The sequence below is a fragment of the Xiphophorus maculatus genome, chromosome 10 (assembly GCF_002775205.1).
Source record: "Xiphophorus maculatus strain JP 163 A chromosome 10, X_maculatus-5.0-male, whole genome shotgun sequence".
NCBI classification, from domain to species: Eukaryota; Metazoa; Chordata; class Actinopteri; order Cyprinodontiformes; family Poeciliidae; genus Xiphophorus; species Xiphophorus maculatus.
In genome coordinates this window covers 16,733,155-16,759,398 of record NC_036452.1, presented here as the reverse complement: position 1 = coordinate 16,759,398, position 26,244 = coordinate 16,733,155, and the positions used below count along the sequence as shown (strand labels likewise).

Below are 26,244 nucleotides of genomic sequence, written 5' to 3'. Positions count from 1 at the left end.
TGGGAGCACACGTTGCAGAGTTAAAAGGAGTACAACTAGGAATTCCCAACACCATTGGGTTTTACACAAGACTCAGAGGTGCTGGTTCCTGTGAAACGTTTATTGATTGAGAAGTTGTTGGGTTTTTTTTATGAAATGCCAAAAATGATCCTTGCTTCGGTAATAGCTTTCATCCTAAGAACTTTTTTTTAGGATTAGATTTATCCCCAACCTGATATCCTCAGAATCGAATGAGCCAATCAGCTTCTGGGTTCCAGTGCGTCGCAAACACACCATTTGAAGTCTGAGAAACCCAAAAGGAAATTTCCACCTCGAGCTTTCAGGGACTTCGGAACATCTTGGTGTCACTTTCAGTTCCACTCCTCCTTTCTCAGCCGTGTTTGATCTCTGTTCAACTTCCTTCGTGTTTGCGTCCATCTACGGCCATTTGTTAGGGATAAACGGGTGTTGCATATAGAAAATGATCAGAAAACTTGAATTTTGACAATGCAAACAAGAGAAAAAAGCTTGTCTGTACTAATAAACGGAAAGGAACATGGCCCACAGTGACATTTCCAGGTGGTCCGGACTAGATTCTGTGCTTCTGACCCACAAAAGATCAATAGCTTTGATTCCTGAGCGTCTTTTCCACACAGTCAAGAGGTGGGGGGGAAAGGGAGAGAAGCAAGATGAGGAGTAGAGAGGGATGTCACTTTCAAAGCAAAGAAATCAATTTGGACTTCTCTGGGTTGTTGTTTTTTTTTTTTTTTTAAATCATCTTGCGATGTTTTGAAGCTTCGAGGACAGGAGGGAGTCGGCACAGGAAAAAAAACATTTGCAATCGGAGGGAAGATGAGCTGTGAGGAATTTTCAAAAAGAAATTCAGAAAAGCAAAAAGGGGAAGTCGGACTGGAAATAAAACAACATCTCGAGGAACTTTAAATAAAAACGAAAACAACTAAAAGCCAAAACACTGCTTTAGGGTGACACTTCAGAACGGGTGAAGGAACCAAATCATCCACTAATGACAACAACGAACCATGGGGGAGGAGAAGGGCTGCCTTTGACTGGAGGAGGAGGCGTCTCCCAGTGGCAGAGGACAGTGTAGGTGTTGGTGTGTGAGGCATAGAGTCTGTATGCATGTGTGTGTGTCAGGCTTCTCTAGCAATGCTCCAGGTAGTCAATAATCCGGGAGATGGACTTCTGTCCTGCGGTGCCCACGTCGCACTGCAGACAGAGAGCAGAGTTTCAGCGGTTATAGGAAAAAACCTTCGAAAAATCGTCAGCGCTGACCCAATACATAAATCATTTCAATCTCTTCTTAGCTAAAAGCTGCGGAAAATCCACAATAAATTTCAGCTCGTATCAGAATCATTACAGTTGTAGTGCCTTGCATTGTTTCACCCTAGAAATTGAAGAAAACCTTTTGTATTGGTGATGTGTCTAATAACGGAGCCAGATGTGAGAAGCTATTTACGGCTGTCTATCTACAACATGTTGAGACGTGTCCGAGGTTCTTCCAGGCTGCAGGAGAGCGAGAGAGAGCCACACTTCATGCAGATAACAGGAAGGCTGACGCGTACAGCACAGTCAATGTGTCATCGTTTTGAGCTTTCAACATGTCACTCATTGATTTGGAAATGGTGACAGGATTTTAGAAATCTCAGAGCTAAGCTAGCATCAGCTGTTAAAAATGCTTACACAACGATCGCTGTACTGCTTGGCATGCTAGTTGCTAACAGGCACTGCTTAAACTAGCTTATAATCTCAACTCCTTAGTGCTGCTGCCTTTGAAATAAGAGTAAATATAATTTTACAAAGGCTCCTCCTGTGTTTCAAATATGTACAATCAATAAGTGTTAAAAATGAACACCAGGGGCACACCAATTTTTAAAAAGCCTGATCTCCCAATTCTGACTTTTCCTGATACCAATTTTTATGCCTTAAAAAAAAAAAACATCTTTCTTGTTAGCTGATTGTTGGTGCACTCCTACAGACGACTTCCTAGATCATCATCATTAAATCGACACAAACAATGGCTATGCTATTCATCCTCAGGTACAGAAATGTTCCGAAAGCTGTGACTCACTGTGAGGTTCATGAAGTTGAGGAACTTCTTCAGCATTTCTGTCATGATGGAGAAATCTCCTTTTGGCAGGTTTTCTCTCACAGTAGTCACATTCATCTGGTGGAAACAAACACGGCGGTAATTAATCATAGAAACTATACCTCTGTGAGCGGGATGTGTGGGGCAACGCAGTGAGACTCACCGGGCTCCCCTGACACAGGCAGCCCAGGAGCTGTGCTGTGTACGAGGCTACGATGCTGTCCTCCATGTGCTTCCCTGCGTGCTGCAGAGCTACAGGGAAGAAATCGGGACGTTTTATTCGCACAGTTCGACAGAGTTCTCTCCAGAGAGTAAACCAGAGCTCCGCTCTACCTTTGTTAAGGTCCAACTCCTCGTCCTCCTCGTCGTTATTCTTCTTCTTGGCCTCCTCCTGTTTGTCTGAGGCGTTGTCGTTGGCGACCCACTGGATCTCGCCTCCGGTCTCCTGCCACTCGCCGCTCTGGTCGAGTGCCGGCTTCGGAGCCTCTTTGATGAGGTCATCGGTCTGCGCCTCGGCCAGCATGGCGGCTCGCTCGCGCTGCAGGAACAGCTGAGGGGAAACGAGTTCAATCTGGATTACATTAAGCCCATGATAATTTGAAATGACCAGTTCAAAGCAAAATTTGGCTTTCCCAACATTAAATCAAATTTTATCGTATCATTTATCGTGAAAGTTTCTTATCACAATAAGAATCCTGATTTATCCGCGTCTCAAAAATTTTAAATTAAAGACGTAAAAAAAAAAAAACTGACAGTATTATCAGAAATATTTTCACCAGTTTCTAAATATCAGCAAATTCAAAACTATTATTAAAAACATACTCATGATATAGAACATAAGTAAGTGGCGTCCTGATGACGCCTGAGTCAAATGGTTACGTTTGTCAAGATGTGCGTTTGTGGCGCTGCAAAATGCTGCGCCATGCAGTCACACAGTTACCAAAAAAGGGAAGCAATAAATAGTTTATCATGGTTTTTATTGTTATCACAATAGCATCATGAAATATCATGATAAAATTCTGAGCCAGTATCGCCCACCCTTACCTGTACGAGGGCCGCGATGGCGCTCAGAGGCCCGCTGCCGTTGCCACCACTGCCCAGGTCCTGATGCTGCTCGCTGAGCAGGACGGTGGAGTCGCACGGCCCCTCACCCCCATCCATCTCCATCTCCATCAGGAAGTATCTATTCCTGGCACTGTACTCCACCAGGTTGATCAGCAGCCCCAGACCCTGAAACGCACCGGAAACGCAAAGGTCGATCGTTACTCCAGATCTTGTTCAACCGGGCGTCTTATTTCTCTGGGTTTTTCCTGTCGGCTCGGGTGTCGTGCGATGCGCACCAGCACTCTGACATCAAATCTCTGCTCCTGAGGAAGATATTGAGGGACTTTGAGAACGCAGTTCAGAGCGGTCGCTATCAAATCCTCCTGCTCGCCCGTTTTTGTGCTGCCCCACTCTGCGTACACACACACACACACACACACACCCACACACACACAAAAAAAACAAAAAACATGAGAGCACTGGTCTCCAACTGCTTATTTTGCGGTTTAAACACCTTCGTCGAGCGCTTTCGGAGCCTCACCGTTGTCGTGCGTCAGGTTGAGCAGGACTCCAATGATGGCCCTCATGCAGTTCTCCACTGCTTTCCCCACCGTGCCGCCGTCTGACTTCACCTCCCTGCTGTACCGCTGGATCATCTGCTCGCACCTCCTCAGAGCCCTGAGACAGAAGGTTTAACGCTTAATCGCAAAATATTATCACCACGGGAACTGGTGGTACGCAATCTAAACACAGGGTTCGGGCCACGTTTCCTTTTGCAGCATTTTCAAGGAAAGCTGTCAAACTTTTCCAGCGCCACACTTCAGAGATAAAAAAACGAAATATACAAATGAACTAAAAAAAAAATAAAATAAAACAATTTCAGTAACGTTGTTTAAAGTATAAAACATAAGCCAACCTTTATATCAATTGCACCGATCAATAAGTCGTTGACCTTTTAGGAATAATAAATATTCACAATACAAACAAGTCGTGTTAAGGTAAATGACATCCCAGCTCAAATTAAATATTTTCTGACTACGTTTAGCAAATAGAAATAATTTTGATCATTCTAATTGACCTAAAACAAGAAAAGTTTTGTCTGATTTAACTTCAGACAGTGAGAGAAAAACGTGTCTTTTCATTAGGTGTCTGAAAATATGAGTTTTCAACTATAAATTACGGTTTTCAAGTTTAGGGTTTTAATCAGACTTTAGATTGCACTTTATTACAAAACGCCAGTTTCAATATCAAAACACTTTGAACGGCTTTAAACAGAAATCAGGCACTTTCCAAACCTTGACCACTCCCAATTGAAATCCAAGCATTTTCAAGGATTTCTAATACCCGTCCGGACCCTGTGAAGAGCAATGTGGTTTTAACTCTAAGATGAGTACTGAAGAACTTCCTATCAGGCAAAGAGTTGAAAGCTCTAGCCTGTCAGGTGACCAACTTGGTTCACATCCAGATTCTGAACAGGACTTGAACTCTTCAACGACGTAATAAAACAGAGCCACATTCAGAGAAACCGCTCTGTGTGTGTGCGCGCGCAAAGTCCGGCTGTGGCAGCTGGGAGGGTGAAGTGGGTCAGCAGCCCGATGTAAATAACCAAATTAGATCAAATGTCAGCGGTGAATGAACAGAGCAGAAACCAGAGTCTGGACGCAAAGAAAGACAGAAGGAAAGACATAAAAGGAACATCTGGATGAAATTAACTTCGGAGCTCTCAGAGGGGAACGAGGGGGAATCTACAGTCACGATGCAGAGGAAGCTCATCCTCGCTTAAATGAAGGTTTTGATTCTTTATTTTTTAAGCCAGTCTTTTGTAAATGTTCTTGGGATCATTGGCCGTTGATGACCCAGTTTGGCCCAAGTTTCAGTTGTTGGGCAGATGGCCTAGTACATCACTCCGGGATACTGCGCCGGCCCTCCACAGAAGTCGCGATGGTAACTATTGATGCAGAGTCCCTTGTCATTCGTAAATTTCGCACCGACTTGCAATTTTCACCAGTCATCGCAACTTTTCCGCTAATCTGACCAATCGACGTTTTCTGTATTTCCTTCTTTTCAAACCAATCACTGTAAATTGGCTGAATCCTCAGCAAGATAAGAGCATGTGTGATGCTAAACGGTAGCATTTGCCATTTTTTGAGATGAGCTAATAGTATTTGCTTACATTATGCAATCATGGGAGTGGTCTTCGTCGTATTTGGCAGCAAGTCAGAGCCAAAAGACAAAAAGCGTTGCCGTTTTTTTCCCAACAAACCGTGTAACTTGAGTAATTCTGCTGCATGCAGATAATGTAAGCTATGTCAGTATATCATATTAATATTAACAGAAATGCTAATGTTGCTGTTAGCTATTTTAAGTCCCTTTGCTAGTTGGTTACCTTTGAATCCGGTAACACTTTATTTGACGGGGTGTGCATAAGACAGACATGACACGGTCATAAACAAGACATAACAAATTTCATGAACATGAATAAGTGATTATGAATGTTTACACCTGTGTGAAGTGTCATTTGGTAAATAATGAAATTTTGATGCAAAGTTGCTCTAAAAGTTGCATTGAAAGTCAATTCAAAGTGCCAACTTTGCATGAAAGTGTCATTATTTACAAAATAATGGAAAGTAGGCACTTTTAATGGACTTTCAGTGTTTCAGTGTTCTGCAGAAAACACGATGCAGCCACCACTGTCTTTTAACATGGGGGAGGTGTGTTCAGACTGATACGTGAAGTGTGTGTTAGATATAGGTTGTGAAAATTGAACTTTGGTCTCATCTGGGCAAAGCAGCGTCTTCCATAGAAAGAAACATTGTCTGCGATGGTTCCTTTTCAGAGAACCATCTCTAATGAAGTTCGTGGCCAGACAAAACGAGGCTCATCAAACGGCAGAAGGACCTGCTGTGTTCCTAACAGGGCCGTTTGGGGTTTATCAGATTAGGCCTGCAGACAGCTGAAGCCGTCGGATGCAGACGGAGGAGTTTCTGCAGCAAGTTCAACGATGGAAGGAAGCAGAAGGAGACAACTCAGAGAGAAGAAAAGCAGGAAACCGGAACATAGGAAGACATAAAGAGCGAGGGAATGACGGAGAGACCAAAGAAAAAACGAGTGAGACGGATGAAGAGAACGGAGAGCCCATGCAGTCTGGTTGTTTCGGTAGCAGACCTCGGTCACTCCCGGGGCCTCACCCCGTAGATTTTGGGGTTAATCGAGTTAACCAGCGGACAGCTGAGGGCTCAGACCGAAGCCTGTGTCGCACTCCCAAACAGCGGCTCTTTGTCGCTCCTTGCCCGGTCACCCAAAGGGCAGGAAAGCAGGAGGAGCCAGGAGGAAAATCAGCTGGTCAAACTGATTCTTCATCTTCCTTTAAATAACGGTGGTTCTAACAACGTCCCAGACATCAGTAGCGATTTTCTTTAACACGCTCATGACTGGGTTCTGTAATTCGTCCGAATGAAACTGGGATGGAGGAGTTTCTCTCTTTTGGAAGGTTTATCGAACTCAACAACTTTGTGCATTACTGCCACCTTGTGGTAGTGTTAGCTGTGGAAATGACAGCTGGTTGGTGATATATGACTAAATAAATAACCTCCGTTTTTACAACAGAGTGTTAGTTCACTCTGTTGTAAATGCCTCCGTATTTTCTTTAACTGTTCTGGTGCTTACATAAAACGAATTCCTAATTTAAAAAAAAAAGTCAAGTAATTCTCAGTAAGAAGAAAAAACAGAAAATTAATTTGCTCAAGAGCATTACACTTACTGTTCATAAAAAAATATTAAGCTCTACATTATTTCTGGTAGATAACTTTTGATTTTTTTTTCCATTTGTTTCAGTGTTCTTGTTGAATTTTTTTCCACTAGTCAGCATTAAAGCTGTTTATTTAAGAGGATTGATGTCTGAAATGCCTGTGTTTATCACCTTTTTTAGATTTTGTCCACATACGTAAGCTTATTGGAATGGATAGATGAACACAAATTTGTGCGCTGTTGTTGGAGAAGCATTTTTTTCTATGATACGTATTTAGTAAGTACACCAGTGAGACGATAAATGCCACCTTCAGGAAGTTTTCGCTCTTTTATCTTCACAAACCAACTCAAGCTCGGTCAGATTGGATAGAGATCAATCCGATTCCTACAAGTTTTCGTCCAGAGGTTTGAATACTTTGGCATAATAAATGGCTGCTTTAGTTTAATGGCTCGGAGTCTAAAAAAATTTTTTAAAAACCCAGCAAAACACAGTTTTCATCTTTTATGAGACCAAACTGAAGCACAGGAAGGTTAGAAAACTGCCTTCAGGCTGCAACACCTGAGAACAAAACCCCCGAAGAAACAAGTGAAAGAGTGACGTCACCCTCTCCTCCAGCTGAGGTCAGAGGTAAAAGGTCGCTGCTGAGAGTGACAGGAGGTCACGACAAGGAAATGGAACAACAAAACCCCGATAATAATCCACTGAATGGCGAGTGACGCACACGGAACACAAAGACGCGGTGGCTGGGGAGGCGACACACGCTTCAAGCTTCTGACAGGGAAGTCAATATATCTGGATTTATGTGGCTTCGGTCTGATCGTCACACAACGAGGAAGAAGTTTCAGTAGATAAAATATATGCGGCTTGACCCAGCAACGCCTTAGGGTCTTTGCAGTCGGATCCTAAAAGGACAGAAAATCAGCTAAACCTCACAAGCTTACTCACTTTGCGGAGGAGACGATGAGCGACGAGTCCTTGTAGGCGATCAAGTAGCCCTGGTTCTCTGGGTTGTGGACAGACACCTGCATGAACCCAGATGGTCACTTATTTCCGTTTCATTCAGAGTTTTTTTGTTTTTTTTTGTGAATTATATGCTGACACTTTCAGTGATCACAAAGGGGAAAGCTTCTTAAAGCAGAACCTTTCAACACTTCAAGATAACCCAGTCTTAGCAAGTCTACTTTCCAGTACAAATATCTTAATACACTTGAAATAACACAAAACTAACTTAAAAGTAACTTTCAGCAAGATATTAGCTTGGTTTAGGTTAATTATTCTATAATATTGATTTTAAAAAGTACTAGTTCCACTAACTTGCTATTATATGTGAAATAATCTCCCAGTGGAACTAGTAATATTTTCTAATTAATATTATTGACTTAAAACAAGTTATATCTACCTGGAAAGTTGCTTTGAAGTTAGTTTTGTCTTATTTCAAATGTACTTAGATGAACTGTGGAAGAAAAAATACTTTTTGTTTTTGCAGTGCGGCTTCAGTTTCCTCCCCTGAAACACTTACGCTCTCCAGCACCCGCAGACACCTCTCCGCTCCCCACAGCGAAGAAACCAGCTTCTCCTCCTGGTCCTCCTGGTCCAGGTTGTCGACACACTCCTTCACTGTGGAGATCGGGACAGCCACGGTCACATTCAGCACTCGGACACGCCGAGCGTTTTCTGTCCCTTTGAGATAAAAGACCTTTATCCACGATGTGATCCAGTCCTCCCAGCAGCCGCAGCTCCTCTTTGAACCAGTCTCCCGCTCGCTTCGAGGTCAGAGATAGCAGCGTCTCCATGGCTAAATGACCCGTCTGTAAGGGAGTGAGGGGGAGAGAATATGCAGCGTTTTAGTTCAGCTCCAATCGAGCCGCTAGAAGCAGCCTGAAATCTGTAGGTGTGAAGAAGCTGTTTTAGAAGCAGCTTCTTTTCAAAGCTCGAAAACAAACAAAAAAAAGCATGAAAATTGAAGAATGAAAAGCTCTCAGCTTCACGGCACCGTAATGTTCTGCAGGTCCAGGTGCTTGTTGTGCACGGTGTCGCACAGCTTCCTGATCTTCTCCTTTATCTTGGCCAGCTCTTTGGCACTAAACTGGACGCTGGAGTCCGGCTCCGCCGCGGCTCCGTGGTCCTGGTCCAGCTCGAGCAGCCGGATCATCAGGTCCAAACAGGACCGGTCCAGGTCCATGTTCAGCCGGTCGCGGCTCAGGATGTACATCAGAGCTGCTGTGCACAGAGCCAGGTTCTGAAGGGAGAGAGGGGAGGAGAGAGGAGAGAGAGCATGATAACCAGCAGATTAACACAATCTGGGTCAAAGCACTCGGCTCAGTTCCGGAAAGCCGCATCGTTCTTCAAGTGCGATCGCTACCGGGAGCTGCGGGGCGTCGTTCAGCGTTTTGAAGACCTGAGCCACCTTCCCTCTGGCTCTGAGGTGCATCCTGAAGCTCGGCATGGCGCAGCGGGTCGCCAGGCTGATCACACTGGAGAAACCAAACAACAATGACGTTCACGAAACCCTCCACGATACATGAAAACACTCTAATTTAGGGCTGAAATTCTGTTAAAAAAGAAAAAAAAAATCTATTAAGCTCCTTTTCCTGTTCATTTATTAATTCAAAAAATATCCACAGATTAGCAGACAATATTTTTTTTAAGATGAAGATGCAGCCTTTGCTAGAAACAATCAAGTGATCAAAGTCAAAGGTTAACTTTTTTGCATCTTTGGCAAAAAAGTTCAAAAAAGTAACTGAATTTCAGTAGTTAGAGGAAAAATATACTAACTGTGGCAATTTTGTTAAAAGAATAATCGATTAAGAATTAATAAAATAATCGTCAGACTCAGGTGTTCGTTTTCGTACCTAAGGCAGCGAGTGTTGAGCGGCTGGCCGCTCTTCAGGCCGGTGGCGAGGTACTCAAAGTCATCCGTGAACTCCTGGTTTTCCCCAAACTCCACCACGTCGTTGAAGTGCTTCACATGCTGGACCACCGTGTAGAGCTGCAGACGCGAGAAAGTGGGGAAGAGAAGTTGAAAACGTTTCCTGATTTTCAGGTAGAGTTTCTTAATGTGATTCAGGGAAACAAACGGAAGAGTACCTCTTTGTGTTCTTTACGACACTTGAGTGCCGTGACCGTGTCCTGGTACGGATCTGTGGGAACGGTGACGCACTTTGTAACCTTTGGAGGTGGAGGCGGCGCCTTGAAGACCCCGTCGTCCTTCTGGGAGTCGGCCGGCTCCTTGCTGGAGCTCCCGGTCGGGACAGACGCCTGCGCGAGGGAATGGAGGAAAGCTTGGTGAGGCGGCTGCATGTCTTTCCGCAGTCCAACCACAAACCTAACGTCCAGTCAGACGCCGCGTCGGTGCCGTCTGTGTTCTTACAGAAGTCGCGTGCGATCGGGAGAAGAAAGGCGGCGGTGGTTCCTCCTCGCTCTCCACGGTCCAGTGTCTGGCGTTGTACACAGCTTTGGTGGGAGACTGAAACGCAGCGCAAACAGGAAACAGAACTTCAGCGAAGAAAGTTGGCTGAGAACACGGTGGAGCCATCGGCCCACCTGCAGTTTGAGGCAAAACTTCAAGCTGACACATGATCTTGTGCAGACAGAAGCACTCCGTCAGCAGTTTTTGCTTTTCCTTCAGTTACCTCATTTTCCTTTTTTTTTTATATTCACAGCCAACAGATACAAACAGATACAAGGACGCTGAGTCAACAGGACAGCAAGGGAAAACATTGGACTCCTAATGGGTCTAATCTGATTGAATTATTTGCTTACATTTTATTAGGATGATTTTAAAAAGTCACACAAGGCCTTTGTGTGATCTGATTAAGGGAAGCTCTTACTGGAATAGCTTGTGGTAAAACTTTATGAAACATAAAACTAAAGACCCGATTAAATTCGCTATTAAATGTTTAATTCCATCGCGAGCGTCGAGTGGTGCATTTGAACTCTGCTGGTTATTTCAGCAGGTATTTGCAAAAAGTATTCATTGGGAATTTAGGTGACAGATCATACAAAACAGCACATATTTAACAACAAAAAGGACACAAAAATACACCACTGACACATGTTTGGTTGGCCCCTTTGTTCTGAGAAGTAGGCAAAAGGCCTAAGGCAACTCTGAAGAGAGGTGAAGCTTCATCTTCCTAGAGGTCAACCACCCTAAGCATTCAGCTGGCGCTGTAATGGAATAGATTAAAGCATATCTATGAGTTAGACTGGCCTAATCAAAGTCCAGACGCAACGCTAACTGAAAATCTGCGTCAGGAGCTGCAAAGTGCCGTTCACAGATGTTCTCCATCCAAACAGAGACAACAGGAGAAAAATGTAATTTCTGGTAGAGACATAAGACATTTTCCTTTCACTTACCAATCATGAACTACTTTTTACTAATATATTGCATAAGCTCCAAATAAAATACCCTGAAGCTAGTAGTTTTAAAGGGTTCTATTTCTCTTCGGTGCGTGCACAAAATTAGCCGAAAAGCAAAAATGTTGACAAGCTGGACTCGATCAGACGGAGAGAAGTCGAGAGCTGAAGTTACAGAGTGGATGAGCAAGTGAACTGAGGAGCAAATAGATGCGGAAGAAGTTGGCGAGAGTCGGCCAGCGATGATCAAACAGCACGGCGCACTTAAAAACTAACACACACACCGTCCTCGGTGCCAAACCTGCGGTTGGTGGCTGCCAGGGCATTCAGGACGAAAAACAAAAGACGGACAGAGGGAAGAAAAGAGAGCGGGCCGAGTTGGCAGGAAAAAGTTTCTCCGCAGGGTTAATAAGCAAGAGACAGAAGGGGAGTTCAGGGATGTGCTGCGTAGAGCTGGAACGTCAACACAGCAAATTAAAGCCTGCTACAGTAATCTGAATGACACAGGCAGACAAGGAGCCCCCCCGCCCATCCCACCCACCTGCTGCTGAGCAGCATGGCGCAGATAAAAAAGCGAGGCAGGAAGGTGGGCAAACCCCCCCACTTCCCCCCAGTGGAAGAAAACAAACACACGGTTCACACGTTGCCGGGGGCACGCTTCAGCCGCAGAACGGCACTCGGCTGCCAGAGGATTCCTGACGAGCCGAGGTCACGGCTCAGAAACGTTCGCATCAGATAAACGGCGCTGATGTTGCAGGAGCCCGGCCACCGTACTGCAGGGAAGCGTCAAACGCTCTCCAGCTCACACCGTCAATAAAAAAAAGAAAAGAAAAGAAATCCTTCCAATTCACCCATTAGGCCCAAATACTGACGAATCCCTGCGTCACTATGAAAACATTTCCCCATTGACCTTCGTTTATGCCTTAGTTAAGGTCGGTGTTCATGATAGGAAAGAAACGGAGGGGGAAAAAAATGTTCCAGGGCCAAAACTACCGCTGACCAGAACCCCAAACGGCCCGGCTCATGTTTCCCAGAAAACATGAGTAAGATTCTTAAGTGACTTAAGAATCAACGCAAGTAAGATTCTTACTTTAGTTGAATATTTTAATGCACCTAGTAGCTTACAGGTTTGGCAACAGATGTGCGCCAGTGGTGAAAACTAACATCGTCCAGCAAACAGACCATAAATTTGAAGTTGCCCATGACAGACGCAGAAAACCTAGGTAGCTAGCAAGCAAGGGTACATAAGGAGCTAGTTAGCGGTAGCCTTAACAGCCTGAAGTCACAGAATGGAATGAAGACATCTGAGCACGGAGGAAACTTTAGCCTGAGAGAAAAGTCCTGCGATAAAAATAATTGTCTTGCCATGACGAAATTTAATACCTGCGATTAACATATTTAAGCCCAACTTACATTTTTTTAAGAGGATTTAAGACATTTTAAGGCCTTACTTTTAAACACATGAATCTCAGACTTTTTAAGGACGCGCCAAAGTTGAAATAGCTGTGAACTGAACAGAACCCAATGAGGTCAGCGGAGCTCATTAAGACAAACCTGACATATTATCTAACAAGGGTCAGAGACTTCTTAAAAACACTCCTGCTGTACAACAAGACCGAACATAATTATCACTCCGGTTCAGGCTGTTTACTTGATAAAAGCTTCAAGAGCAGATGTATAAAGAGGCTACACCCCACAGCCCTCCTCTTCATGAACCTGCTTCCTCCATCTAACACAAAGTACACAGACTCTCCGCTCTGCTTGAGTGCCACTGAGCTGCGTCAGCTCTAAAAGAGGCCGATCGATAACTCTGATCTGAGGCCGGCCCGTGAGGCGTGCGGCGACAGGCCATTAGCACGCAGACACAGCAAAGACGGGCAGCTCGGGAGCCTAAGAAAAAAAGAATAAGGGCTGATCGTCCGCCACTCCTCAGCTCTGCCGACACACATCGCCACAAACCAACGCACCGAGGAGTTAGTCAGAGCAGGCGGAGGCAGAAAACCCCTCGTCCCCACAGGTACATCCATGCACACCTCTTTAACTCCGCACAACACTCGCGGCTTTAACAGGATCTAACAAGATGAAAAGACCAGATTTGTTAAGAGACCGAAACACGAGCACGCAGCTGAGTTTTGGATACAATTAACATTTCCAAACCTAAATTCAAAGCGAATGGACAAGTTCGTGGAAAAATCTACAACGAAAACCGGAGTTAATTTGGGAACATTTAATGCCTTTTGCAGGCTGTGGCGATAACAAAACAACCTCAATATTTCTTTAAAAATAAGAATCAAATGCGCAAGTTTGAATTAGTCAAATCCACACAAGGTCAAAATTATACATATGCCACCCCACTGACTTTTGACTACATTTTTCCTGCTTGCCAAGGCACCACACAGCTTTCAGAGCCAACAATGAGCTGTAGTCCTGGGTCAATATTTGACCACTTGTCTTATCAGAAACGGTGCAGCGCATTTAAACTGGTAGGTTTCATAGCACGGACCCAGCTATTAAGTATAGCATTCAATATATTTTTATTTGAAAGCTATTTAGGAACCTTCCAAGACTAGCTCTGCTGAACACTGTAGTTTTATCATCTTCTTCAGCAGCATTAAGACTATAAAACATAACATTTCTGCCATTACTTCTTATTGTTAGATCCACTTAGTCCACAAAGACTTTAAATGACTTTGTGTTGTAGTTTAAACAGCGTCACGGTTGACACTCGTGAGGCGCGTCACACCCTTATGTGCCTTAGTGACGTTGTGTCTGACCTTCTTATGTGCGCTGAAGATCCTCCGGAACGTGTCGGGATTCTTCTCGATCACTTTGCTTTGAGCCGCCCGTCTGGGGCCGCTGGCCAGCACTCGAAGGCCGTCCTCAGAGAAGTCCAGAGTATCTGGAAAAAAAACAAACAAAAAAAAAAAACATTACCGATTATCCCCCAATTCCAAGTTCCACCTGAGCAGTACGTTAATAACGAGACCAACACTTCCGACTTATTGAGAGTGAAAGTGTTCGATGTTTATAACAGATTTCCCTGAAAATATTTAGTTTGATCTCTTGTTTAAAATGGTTTCTCCAGGTTTCACCAACTTTTTAAGACGTTCTTAAGACCATTATGAATTGAATTTAAGACCTATTTCGCCACAGAAAAGTACAATTTCGTCCTTGCTAGCTGGTGAGAAATTTGCACTTACTGATGCTGGACACAAAAAAGGTAGCTAGCTAGCTAGCTGACAAGGGCATATTAGCAGTAAGATAAACGGTAGCCACAGCGATCTCGAGTCACAAAGTCGCGAAGAAGTCTCAGTGCAACTTAAACTTTTGTCTGATAGAAAATTAAAGTGAAAAAACCCAAAATATTGAATATATGAGATTAAATAGTCCTGCCAAGACAATATTTAAGACTCATAATTAATCCATTAACGTCAACATACTTTAAAAAAAAATGAATTTAAGATACTCAAAGGCTTTAATATTAGATAAATTTAAGATTTTAACAAGACAGCCTGGAAACGGCTCATTCACCGCTTTAGAGGTGGAAACTAGAGTTATTGTTTAGACGAAAACAAACGGCAACAAGGTTATCGCTGTTGGGAAGAAAAGAAAGATCCTGAGCACAATGTGGGCTCTGTGTCGTGTTTACATGTACACACACACACACACACATTCAAAGAAGAATTATCTCTGTCTGAGAGCTGGACAGGTTCCCAATTTCTACCCACAAATGAAGCCATTTTTCATACTTTTTAATCAACAAAATTACATCCAAATAAATTAAAAAACAACAATTTTTCTGAGAACATGAACATAGACTCAATTTTAAATTTGTACCGTGTAAGATATAATCACACAGCTCACTTGCCTCTTTTCTGGAAGCAAAAATGCAGCCTTGTAATAGAAATGTCTGTGTTACATTAAACAGAAGTGATTTCTGTTTCTGTTGGGTTAATTATAGCTCGGTGAATCACTCTGCACTTCTGGTCATCAAGCCAAAGGAACAGAATGTGGATACTTCGAATCTCGCTTACAGCCAGCGTGCTCAGTCGTATTTACATTGCTGAGACTCTGGTGTCGTTTGTGTTCATCCATTTGGGATTACTGACAGCTTTACTACAGTTTCTCCCCCCCCACTCTGATCGGTGCAAAGTTAATGTCGAGTCATGCATTTTCTTTGGAATGTGCGTGTACCTCTTTGAGTCTTCCTCTCAGAGTTCCTCTTGCTCTCCTTCACCGGCGGCTTTTCCCAGATCTGCTGACTTTCTCGGTTCTCCAGCCTCTCGAACGGATCCGGAACGTCGTCGTCATCAACCGTCGTTGCCGCCGTCGTCTCCTTGACGGTGACCGCCGGGGTCGCCTTGGATGCCGCAGCCTGCGCGACCTTCCTCCTCGGTTTGGATTCGCCGTCGTCGTCCGCGCCGTCGCTGTCACTCATGTCGTCGAAGCCGAAGTACTGGATTTTGTAGCTGGACTTGCCGTCGCCGCTGTCGGCGCTGTTCTCTTCCAGGTTGAAGTCGGTGTCGTCGAAGCCGAACAGGTCCTCCTTCTTTGACTTGGTCTGGGTCGGCCTGGGCCTGCGCAAGAGAACGCGTCGCGTATGGAACGGGGAGAGGTTTTTATTCCGTCTGCCACTGTTCTTTCAACGTGAATGAGACTTCATTTCAAAGCTATCGCTGGAAATTGCAACTGGGGCTGAAACGATCAATCAAATTCTTTGCGAACAAACGACAACATTTTTAGAAATCAATTAATTGCTAACTGACTCAAAAAAAAAAAAAAAAAAAAAAGGCAATTTTGCTGAAACAATGTGCTCACTGCAGAAATTAAGCCCAAAAGGTAAAAATAATATATACATTTTGCATTGAAGATTAAAAAAACACAAAAAACTTTTTTGTAAATAGTATCTCAAGTGATAAGTTTTAGCTTTACAGTTTCAAATTCTGAAAAAAGAAAAAATATCCTATTAAGCACTTGCTGCTATAAAATTACTTTAAAAAAAAAAACAAAACAAAAAAAACAGTTTAGCCCGATTCTGTACTGATGCTAAGCCAATGAGAAGCGCTTAGTATTTCATATGCTGTTAAAAGCATTATTTTGATTACAAATGGTCAAATATTCTCTAAAGAAAAGATATTTTGTTGGATTTTATCCAATAAAATGTTTATATTCTTTAAAACAACAACTGTAACTATTTGTATCTATTTATGTATCTGAAGTGGTTAAATTAAAAAGCTGCAGAATGCAAAGATCTTTTGTATCCGATTAATCATCAAGATAATCGATTACTACAATAACTGTTACTTGTCAAACACGATTAACTCATAATTTCCAGACCCTTGTCTATCTTCACCATTCTATGTCGTTTCCCTCTGTCTCGGAGATTTAGTATCTTAGTCACTAAATAAATAAATCTATCATGCAGGGAAGATTGGGTTCATCCAACTTAATCCAAATGAATAAAACTCGGCACTAGAACACACAGGATATGATATAATGAGCCTTTCTCCTGCATTAGGTCATGTTTACAAAAGTGATTATTTTTTAAAAAGTCAATTTGTTTGTGTCCTACCTCGGCTGTTGTGCTTCGGCCTTTTTCCGCTGCCACCCCAGCTCTTGTGCTTCCGTCGTACTGCCTGAAGAGGCGCCACCGGCACCGCTGGCAGGCGCCGCATCACTAATAAACTCGTCCCTGCCACGGTCCTGGTTGGTGACGTTGCTCGCCGACACGGACGAGGGCTGCAGCACCGTGTAGTCCCTCGTCCTGCCCCGGCCCCGCCCCCCGCCTGCTGTTTTGGTATGGTTGGCGTCGGTGGAGGATTTGGGGAGATCGGAGCCGAAGGCGTCGTCGTCGAAGCTGCTGGAGTCCGAAGCCCTGCCCGAGTCTTGCTTGTTGGGCCTCTTGTACGTCCGACAGTTTGAGTTTCTTTCGAGTGATAACGAGGCGGACGTCTGGGAGAATTTGGACAACTCGGCGAGGTCGGACTCGCCGATTAGACTGTTTCTCTCGCTGGGGTTCTGCGGCCGCGGAGGAGAGGGGGGCTTCCTGTGCGCCGAGTGAAGGCCAGCCGCCGCCATTCCCGGCGAGCCCCAGGAGAGCGTGGGGGCCGGGTTTCGGGGTTCCTGGAGGGGCGATGGTGGACGGAGACCCATGATGGCATCCCAGGAGTCGTACGTAGATTCGGCCTGGTAGTCCGTCTTCAGGGTGGTGGTCTGGGCCAGGGGCTTTTTGTCGCTGTCCGAAGCATTTAGGTACCAGGAGTAGCTGTGCTGGTTCTGTGACGACGCCGGGTTCTGCCATGACGATCCTAAGACCAAAAAATATATACATCAACAAATAGGGCAAGTCTGGGCAATAAACTGAAAATTGACGACAAAATTTATGGCAACAAATGACGTCGTTTTGTCTATGTTGTTATTTTCCGTGGTTTTTTTATATAAATAAAATTTGTTTTTGTCTTTTTTTGTTGGTGCATAGGTAGGTGGCAATAAAATAAAAAATCGTTATCGAGGTTTACTGCTAATTATATTATACTATTGACTTTAAGCTATATCCCCCAGACCTAATTTAGGGTGGCAATAATCCCCATTTTGTTTTAAAATATCAGTAAAATCTAGATTTACACTAAAACCCTCTCACACACAGTGTGACATCACCTCTGCTGCTGTTATAAATACTCAAATTGAACTAAATAAAGGAAGACTGGAGGGAAATGTTTTGAATCCTGTTCTTGTATGTTAATTTATGAATTTAAAAAAAATCAGCTACAATTTATTAGCAGGCCAAAAACCAGAACTCAGTCACAAAATTCTGACTGGGGCTATTTGCTACTGAAGACATTTCTCTTTAAAGTAAATCCCTGACTGCTTTCAAGGAGGGCCTGAAAGTGTGCTTTAAATAAAATAAGTCAGATGCCTTGCTGGGATCCTCTCGCTAGGCGCTAGCTTGATGATAGTTTTTAAATCAACGCCGTGTACCGAACAGAATCGCATCGCTCAAGCGATCTTCCGAAAGAACAGGAACTCTAAAGTGTGTCGGCTTGTGTTAGATGTGCAGAAACTCGCATCTTATCGTCTTAGGCGTCCCCAGGTGCTAAAGCTTCACCGCTTCTATGAGCACCTCTGCAAGCGGGTCATACAGCCACATCAGAAACAAACAGCAGCCGGCATCCAGGCCAAACCAACACTCGTCTGAAAGCTGCTACATTAATTTTTTTTTTTAAATAACGTCCGTTAGGAGTATACGCAATAAACATCTTAGTCTCTCATTCACTTTTTTTTAGAATTTAATTTTTTAAAAATACAGTAAAGGTTAGGGTCGGATTCCTTGACAAAGAAAGTGATAAAAAAATTGTTTACTACAACCTCCATCATGCAGGACATTTTGTTCTTTTAAATGTTTGCTAGATTTAACTCTAGAATCAAACGCTTGAGCTTGGATGTGCTCCAGCTCTTATTGAGCAAAATCATAACCTGGCAGATCGGAGGCATTTGTAACTACCGCAATAACTTTAAGCTGGAAAAGTCGCAGTCGCTCTGCATAACAAAAACAGGAAACCGTTTTACATGAAAACACCGAACCCTAAATGTCTCTGCTCTGAACAGAAGCCCCAGGTTTGACCTTAAAACTGGGTCATCTCAGATCTATCCGGATCTTAGATGAGGCATGCTATAAATTAAAAGTTAAAAGATAAACAGAGCCGCCAGAAAAGCTTCCGCAATCCCCTTTAGTTCCTCGTAATGGCCGAAGTACAGCACATTAACTGAGCTGCTAATGGATACGGTTAAAACAGCCGCCGCCATAAAGGAACAGTCGACGTAAAGGACTGATTGTCGGTCTACATACCTGGATGTTTTGTTCTCAAATTCTGAAACCAAACCCACCATCTCTATCCACCTTGTTTCTAATTGGGAGGTAATTGAATATGACTACATGACTGCATTCTATTTACGGGTGCGCCGATAAATCGGAGTGGATTTTTTTAATTTTGGGAGATCGGCCGATCGGTACATGAGAAACCGATCTTATCTACCTCTGCAGATTTCTGACAAATCTGCAGATGTCATGTTTTGCTCTGCCGTGAGAGAGGACTGTCAGACAGGCCCCGCCCACCGTCACCCGCCTCTGCCAACTTAGCAACTTTGTCTCTTATTTAACCATTTTTTTAGCCCAGAAAAAATATATAATCGGGTCGTTTGCTGAATATTGTGATATATATCATATTGTGAGCAGAGTATCGCATATCGTATTGTATCATGAAATTAGTGTATCGCTACAGCCCTAATCTGTGCCCTCTAGGTCTGTAATAACCTTCAGTTTAGGATCGGGTGAGAGGATGATTCTAAATAATGAAGGATTAGAACATGTACATAATCTGCCAAAGCACAGAGATTGTTGTATTGGTCTATAGAGCACAGTCTATGCTTTTCCATTCTATGCATCAACAACCTGTAATGTAAATGAGTTGAAACGTTTATTTTGTATTTAGTTTGTATAGGAGCACCAAGTGTTAAACGTGGCTTTATTTTAAAAATCATAACTGTGGTTGATGTTCGTGTCCTTAGTCTGTGCCGAAGGAAACGAAACAACCAGTCCTCAGTATCAAGCTGATAAAATCAGTTAGAATTTAGCCAGATACACGGCTGAAATGATAAAACGCAAATTTTTGCCTCAAGCTGTTTGATAAGAGTTTCTTTTGAAGCACTGGCAGTTGAACCGGGACAACTTCCTTAAAACCTTCACCAAAAAGAGACTTCAGCACATATAAAATTCGCTGAATTTCAACCAGAGTATCTCCTGAAGCTCATTGAAACATAGTACTAGTGAGAGGATACTGTCAGAAGTGTGAAAGCTGAGTGCACGGTGTGTTCAGGCAGAGCGTAAACATTCAGTGTGAGCTGGTGAGAAAGAGATGAAATTATTGCTCTTTGCAGTTTAGCAGTGATCAACAGGCACATAGCGATCATACAACATATACTGTTGCATCCTTGTGCTGCAAGAGTGCATCTGATTTGACGGTTAAACTTTAAGGTAAGATAAAACTGATGGGTGTTTCATATCTTAAGTACATCAGCTGGACTTGAAACAAGATGGCAGAAGGTATTCAAATTTAGTTTAGCTCAAACCTCTTTGCTTTGTCATCATAATTCTACTGCCATTTTTTAATTTTTTAAATGAGACATTGTATGATTTTTTTTTTTGTTACCTTGTGACCAACTGCACGTTTTTAAGTCCAGCCGATTAAGTCGCTTGAGTTAGACATGCAGCGAAAGATTGTAAGCAGTGAACGGCAGGAAGGAAGTCCAAGTTCAGTCGAGATGTCAATGATGATTGCAATGATTTATCAGTTCATTTCATGAGCTTCGTTTCCCCGCAAGTCTAATCCAAACAAAAAAGAAACACCAACAAACACTTGAAACCCACCCAGACTGCAAGACAGACCCTCCCACACAAACAGATGACATGAGTCCCAACACTATGAAGCCTGAAGAGGAATTCAGACTCTGCTGCTGCTCCTCCTCTTCCTCCTCTTCCTCCTTCTCCGCACCGACTCATCTGTCAGCCACATAAATGAGCAGGCTGTTTGCAATCACACACTCAATATGACCGCAGCAAATCTCATCGTTCACTCATTAAACCGTGAACTACAGGGCGCTTTACGAGTTCCATGTTCCTCTCTCTTTCTTTCCACAGGTAAATGAAAAATAAATATGAAGACCTGCTGCTTCTGAAGCCAGATGGAGGGGGAGGGGGGGTGTATGAGTCATGATGCGTGGATCCCAACTCGTGTGGGTGTGAAAGAAAAAGAGTGCCAAAAGCTGCACATTATAAATGGCATCTAGGTGCAATCAGATGGCAACCTTCAAACAGAAGCAGACGTTAGATAGAGGACTGATCCATTACACACAGAGTTATATACTTTGTTTCTGATCAGGCACAAAACTAAGGCAGGCTTCTAAAAACGTATTTAGCAAAATATAAACTGATGCAGAAAGCTTAAGTTTTGCCGTTTTATGGATTACATAATCCCCCCCCCCAAAAAAGGACTGCTGACTTTACAGTTGTCCAGTAGACAATGATTGACAATGTTTCACAAGAAGGGTAAAACCACAAAAGGCTATTGCTAAAGCAGCTAGCTGTTCCTGGGGAGTGGCATCCAAGCACATTTACAAAAAGTTGGCAGGAAGGAAAAAGTGTGGTGGAAAAAGCATAACTACCGTCAAGCAAAACCCATACAAGAGTTTGCATGGATGGGCTACAGTCTGTAGCCCAAGCTTCAAGAGTCATTGCACGCAGATTTATCCAAGACCTGGACTGAAACTGCAGTCATTACTCAACCAGAGACTTTTATCATATCCTGTGAGAATTTATTATCGTGATAAAAAGTTTCATTTATTGTTGTCATGATAAATTTCAGTTATTGATGGTAAATTTAAAAAAATATATTAATAGACAGTATGATCGGAAATGTTATATTTTGACATTTAAACATAAAAAAAGACATTAAAAGATAAGTCATCTTTTTTTTCTTAAATCACTATCTTTATCACAATAGTACTACAAAATATCGCAGGCGCTCAGCTGGAGTTACACAACACTGAAAGCCACAACATCAGCGCTGACCACCTGTCACTTAACAACATTAGATCCCGTTTCAATGTTGACTCCATCTTGTTTATTGACAGCAAGAAGCTAAAGATTTGTGATACCCATTTCAAAGCCAATCTTCTGTATTTTAAAGATTGCTATGGATTTTTATGATGCTACACAATGACTGCACTCAGACAGTCTGGGTGTTTGTTTACCTGCGTTTAAAGTGGTGCTGTTGAAGAACCGGGCGGTGTCCTCCATCATCTCCGGCTGACTCCCGTCGCCGCTAAACCACGGGCTCTCCGCAGCAGACAGCACAGCGGCGTGGGACGATCCCCTCTGGAAGCTGGACCGGCTGCCCACATCCAACGAAAAGCCCGGCCGCTCTGCCTGCGGCGGCTCGGCCGACGCCGGCTTGGAGGGCGACGACTTGCTGCCCGCCCGGGACGTCACCGGTTTGGACTCCTCGTCGCTGTCGAAGCCGAACGGATCGTCCAGGCCGTCCTCCGAGAGACGGGGCTTCTTGTAGACCTCCAGGACCGAGTCATTCTTGGGGGCTCCCGCTCGCTTGGAGCCCACCTTGGCCTTGTAGGTAGTGTCGCCCCATTTGGTACTGAGGGTGCCTCTTTTGGTGGACAGGACCTCGTCGAACTTGGATGTGCCCTCTCCTCCCTTGCGGCTGTAGGTTTTCCCAAATCTGGATGTCATTGTTGCATCTGGTTCATGTTCACTACAAATAAAAACAGTGAAAATTAATGTGATTTTTTTTTAATGTAGTTTCGGAGCCATTCAATGGACTTATACCAACAACTCTGCGGAGGTGAATGTGTAGTATAATGCAGATTTATTTAAAAATGTGTCACTCAGAGTTTTACAATGAGGGACGGTGTCCAAAGCGTTCTCCTTGTATAGGCTTTTATTTGCCATATTCAGAAAAGGCCATTTTAGTTGGAAGTCTTTGTGTCCGACCGCTCCTGTGATATTGGATAACCCAACTTAAATTTTTTGCACTCTACACAAGAGTTCAATGACAATTATACCTGAAAACCTTCTGATTTAAAAAGCCAGCAAACCTGAAGCTAGCTTATCAGATCTAGACAATATCAGAACATGTACATATTCTAATAATATAACAGGTTTTCATAAACAAAGTTAGTTAGGATATATACTCTCTCATAATGGAGGAATTACTAGCAGGCATGTTTTCTCTCCACAAATATCTCTGCTTTCTATGTCCATTGTTTTTATCATTTTATTGAGCATGAAAGGATCTGACCTTGGCCTCCACTTTAGGGAAGAACGTTTGTAAATGATCTTCGTTTTTGTACAATGAATAGATTCAAACAGTGTAAATGGCCCATACAACCCTCCACAAAGTGATGGGGATCAGCAATTGCTTCTCTAATGTCATTGCTGATACCGTCTTGGTATTGTTTTAGACATCTGTATATCCATCCAGAACAGCAAACTGGCACAACTACTACTTTTACAGAGATACTCTGACTGGTAATAATCGATTAATCAATGGCATTTGAGCAACAGCTGCAACTTCAAATTCTAGATCATCCAGAAATCAGCAAATGTAGGGTTAGTTTTTTTTTATTCATCTTTGTTTAATAAATATTAATAACCTAAACACAGTCGTGTGTCTTGTGTATTATAATGTTAGATTTGAATCGTTTTAGAACATTATAAACAGCCTGGTGTGTTTAATATGCCTCGATACTCTTGGGTTAAAGAAGACTAGAGCTTCTTTTTGCCGTGACTGTCTGAAGTTATCTTCAACCGTTAACTACAGGTTAGCTGTTAGCTTTAGCATAAATTCAGCGGATTAGCCGGAGCTAATTCCAAGCTAACGGCTAACAATAACTATAAACCGACATTCCACCGCTCTAGAGTTCCACGCAGATCAGTTTAAAGTCTTAACCCGTTGCCGGTTCCTTCACTTACCCGGTGAGTTAAAGAGCCGATCGTCATCAGACACAGAGATGAGCCCACAGGGCCGTTAGCCTCACAGACAGACAGCAGAAGAGCCGCCGGGCCTTCTGCTTCCCTGAGTCGAGCTGTTCAGTATAAACAAGGCCGAACAGAGGCAGTTACCGGCGGATCAGAGGCTCCAAGACGGCCAGGACACGTCGGCAGGTCCAGGCCGAGGCGGAAAAAGTGGATTTATAAGCGCATTTAATAAATTCCTCTCAGTTTATCAACCTAAATTCAGACTCGATTGTCTTCTTCAGCTTACGACGAAGGCTTCCATTGGACTCCCCCCACCGCGTCAAGATTGAACTGAAACAACAGCACGTAACCGGAAATAGAACCCTTCAAGCTGTGAATATACAACTTCGTACAAATAAAGTACCCACTATTAGTTTACATTGGCACATTCGGAATTAAAATTACTTTTAACAGTTTGTGTTTAGTCTTGTTTTTTAAATCTATATAGTGGTTAAAAAACTCGTCAGTTAAATGCTGTCCATTTACATTATAGTGACAATTATATTTTATTTTTTAAACTTAACCGGAAAGTCAGAAGCAGTGTTTTGTTACTGCTTCTGACCTTGTTCTCATTTATGGCAGGGATGCGGCGTTCCAGTACTTTCCCTAAACTCGGAAAATGTACATTTTAATTTCACGAGTAAAGAACGAGTAAAAATAATTTAACAGAAAAAGAGTGAAATTATTTAGAAATACAAACGCCTACTAGAATATTAAAGAGTCGAAATGAAAGATAAATTAATCTTAAGGAAAATATGTGTTTGTCCACAATGTCGTTTCATTTAACAAAGGCAAACTGCGCACTTAATTTACTGGATGTTGACAGTTAACACATAAATGCCCACCACTACAACATTTAAAGGCCAATGCGGGAAGTCTGTCCCTAGTTTTGCTTATAAATACTGCAGTCATTAGGTGTTTTCATTTTCTTTTTCTTGTTTTTTTTTTGCCAAGTTTCAAGGTTGACATATCACAAGGTTAAGATATCACAAGAAGCCCTTTCACCCCCTCATTCACCAACTTAATAGTGAAAACAGATTCTCTCTCTCTGTGACGCTGCAATCAAACAGGTGTAGAGGATGAATGGATGTGTGTTGCTTTGCCTCATGTCCCAGCATCCCTAATTTGGTCAGATCTGTCCGAAGAACATAGTTCAAGCAATTCTGTGATTTATTTTGATTATTAATAGATTTGATAAATATAAGTCATGCTGCCACAGCTCCTTTAGAGTACAGAGGCTTTCTCTCTGAAGATTTCCAAACATAACATACTTTTGCAATCTTTTTCTAATTCTTCTGCCATGGTCCATTCTATCACTGTTAGTGTCCATCCATGTTTTAAATCAACATATCTGTTCATGTCTGATCTTTATATATATATATATATATATATATATATTGTACCCTCCAGGGGGTCTTTTTGTGGGCTCTATTGTCCCTTATTTTTTGAAAGTAGGCTGACAGGAAAGGGGGGAGACATGTGGCAAATGTCGCCGGGTCCGGGAGTCGAACCCGCGACGGCCAAGTCAAGGACTAAAGGCCTCCAAACATGGGTCGCGCTATCCCCTACGCCACCACGGCACGCCCTATGTCTGATCTTTGTCACCCTACCTTGGGTCCTACATCCATCCAAGTGTTGACATGCACCCTTCCATGGCCGTCTGTTTCTTTGGGGCAGTCGGGTCATCCTGGCAACAAACTTTGATGTTTCAACCTTAAAATCATATGCAACCGCGATCTGCTAAGGGATAAGCCTGGCAGAGGACTCAGGCTGGCATGCGGCACCCCACCTTTGTGCCAGCATCAGCCATCCTGCCAGCCATCAGACCAATGTTACTGTACCATGAGGGGGTTCATCATCCTCACAATAAGAAACAGATCTGAGTTTTTCACCGCATTGCCAAAAGCTCCCTGAGCAGGGGCCTGTTTGTTGGGATCCTGGCAAAGCTTTGTGGTAACACCTGGAGTGCCTCGGCATCACACAGCTTAAAAGAATGAGCCAACGCAGTGGCTGCTGTCAGCAATGGCAGAGCCTTCTGTAAAAACAATTAGGTCTTTGACATTCAGCAGATGATATCTGGCAGAGACAAAGAGAAGAGAAGCCACATGACTTTTCAAAACAAGCAACTCTGCAGAGAAGATGGTTCAGAGAGGACACAGGCTTCTGGTTGAGTGTGCTTCTGACCTCGGGACGTAAGAACAAAACAGCATCATCTGCATATAAACCTATCTCTCACTGATTTTAATATCAAGAAAAACTTTTTTCTACCTCGTTTTCCGTTTGAATGATTCATAAATCATAGTTCATGAGCTTCGCAATAAAAAAATAAAAATTCCTCAAAAGTAGTTTATCCAAAAAGGGTTCAGCAGCTGTAAATACATTTGCACATATGTTGAGGTGAAATTTTTTGGACATGTCAGTCAA

At 43.1% G+C, this 26,244-nt stretch overlaps 1 protein-coding gene across 1 annotated transcript; it reads right to left on the bottom strand.

Moving 5' to 3' along the window:
• Positions 1–85: 85 nt before the first annotated feature.
• LOC102226068 (wings apart-like protein homolog) lies at positions 86–24,097 on the bottom strand. Its single transcript, XM_005805383.2, has 20 exons — positions 23,776–24,097; positions 22,041–22,555; positions 16,807–17,542; positions 15,429–15,811; positions 14,009–14,133; positions 10,249–10,344; positions 9,966–10,136; positions 9,731–9,867; positions 9,241–9,352; positions 8,872–9,117; positions 8,575–8,686; positions 8,398–8,495; positions 7,824–7,900; positions 3,672–3,808; positions 3,427–3,542; positions 3,131–3,316; positions 2,420–2,636; positions 2,250–2,338; positions 2,069–2,164; positions 86–1,206 (listed from the first exon to the last, which is right to left on the bottom strand). The coding sequence occupies exons 2-20, from the start codon at positions 22,531–22,533 to the stop codon at positions 1,141–1,143; spliced, it is 3,693 nt and encodes a 1,230-aa protein (XP_005805440.1). The 5' UTR covers positions 22,534–22,555; positions 23,776–24,097; the 3' UTR covers positions 86–1,140.
• Between the last annotated feature and the right edge of the window lie 2,147 nt (positions 24,098–26,244).

Coding starts and splice junctions, on each gene's coding strand:
- LOC102226068 (XM_005805383.2), bottom strand. CDS start 22,533: ATGACATCCAGATTTGGGAAAACCTACAGCCGCAAGGGAGGAGAGGGC. Junction 15,812..16,806: donor GCCGAAGCACAACAGCCGAG/GTAGGACACAAA, acceptor TCTCTTGCGCAG/GCCCAGGCCGACCCAGACCA. Junction 2,165..2,249: donor GCCTGTGTCAGGGGAGCCCG/GTGAGTCTCACT, acceptor TGTTTCCACCAG/ATGAATGTGACTACTGTGAG.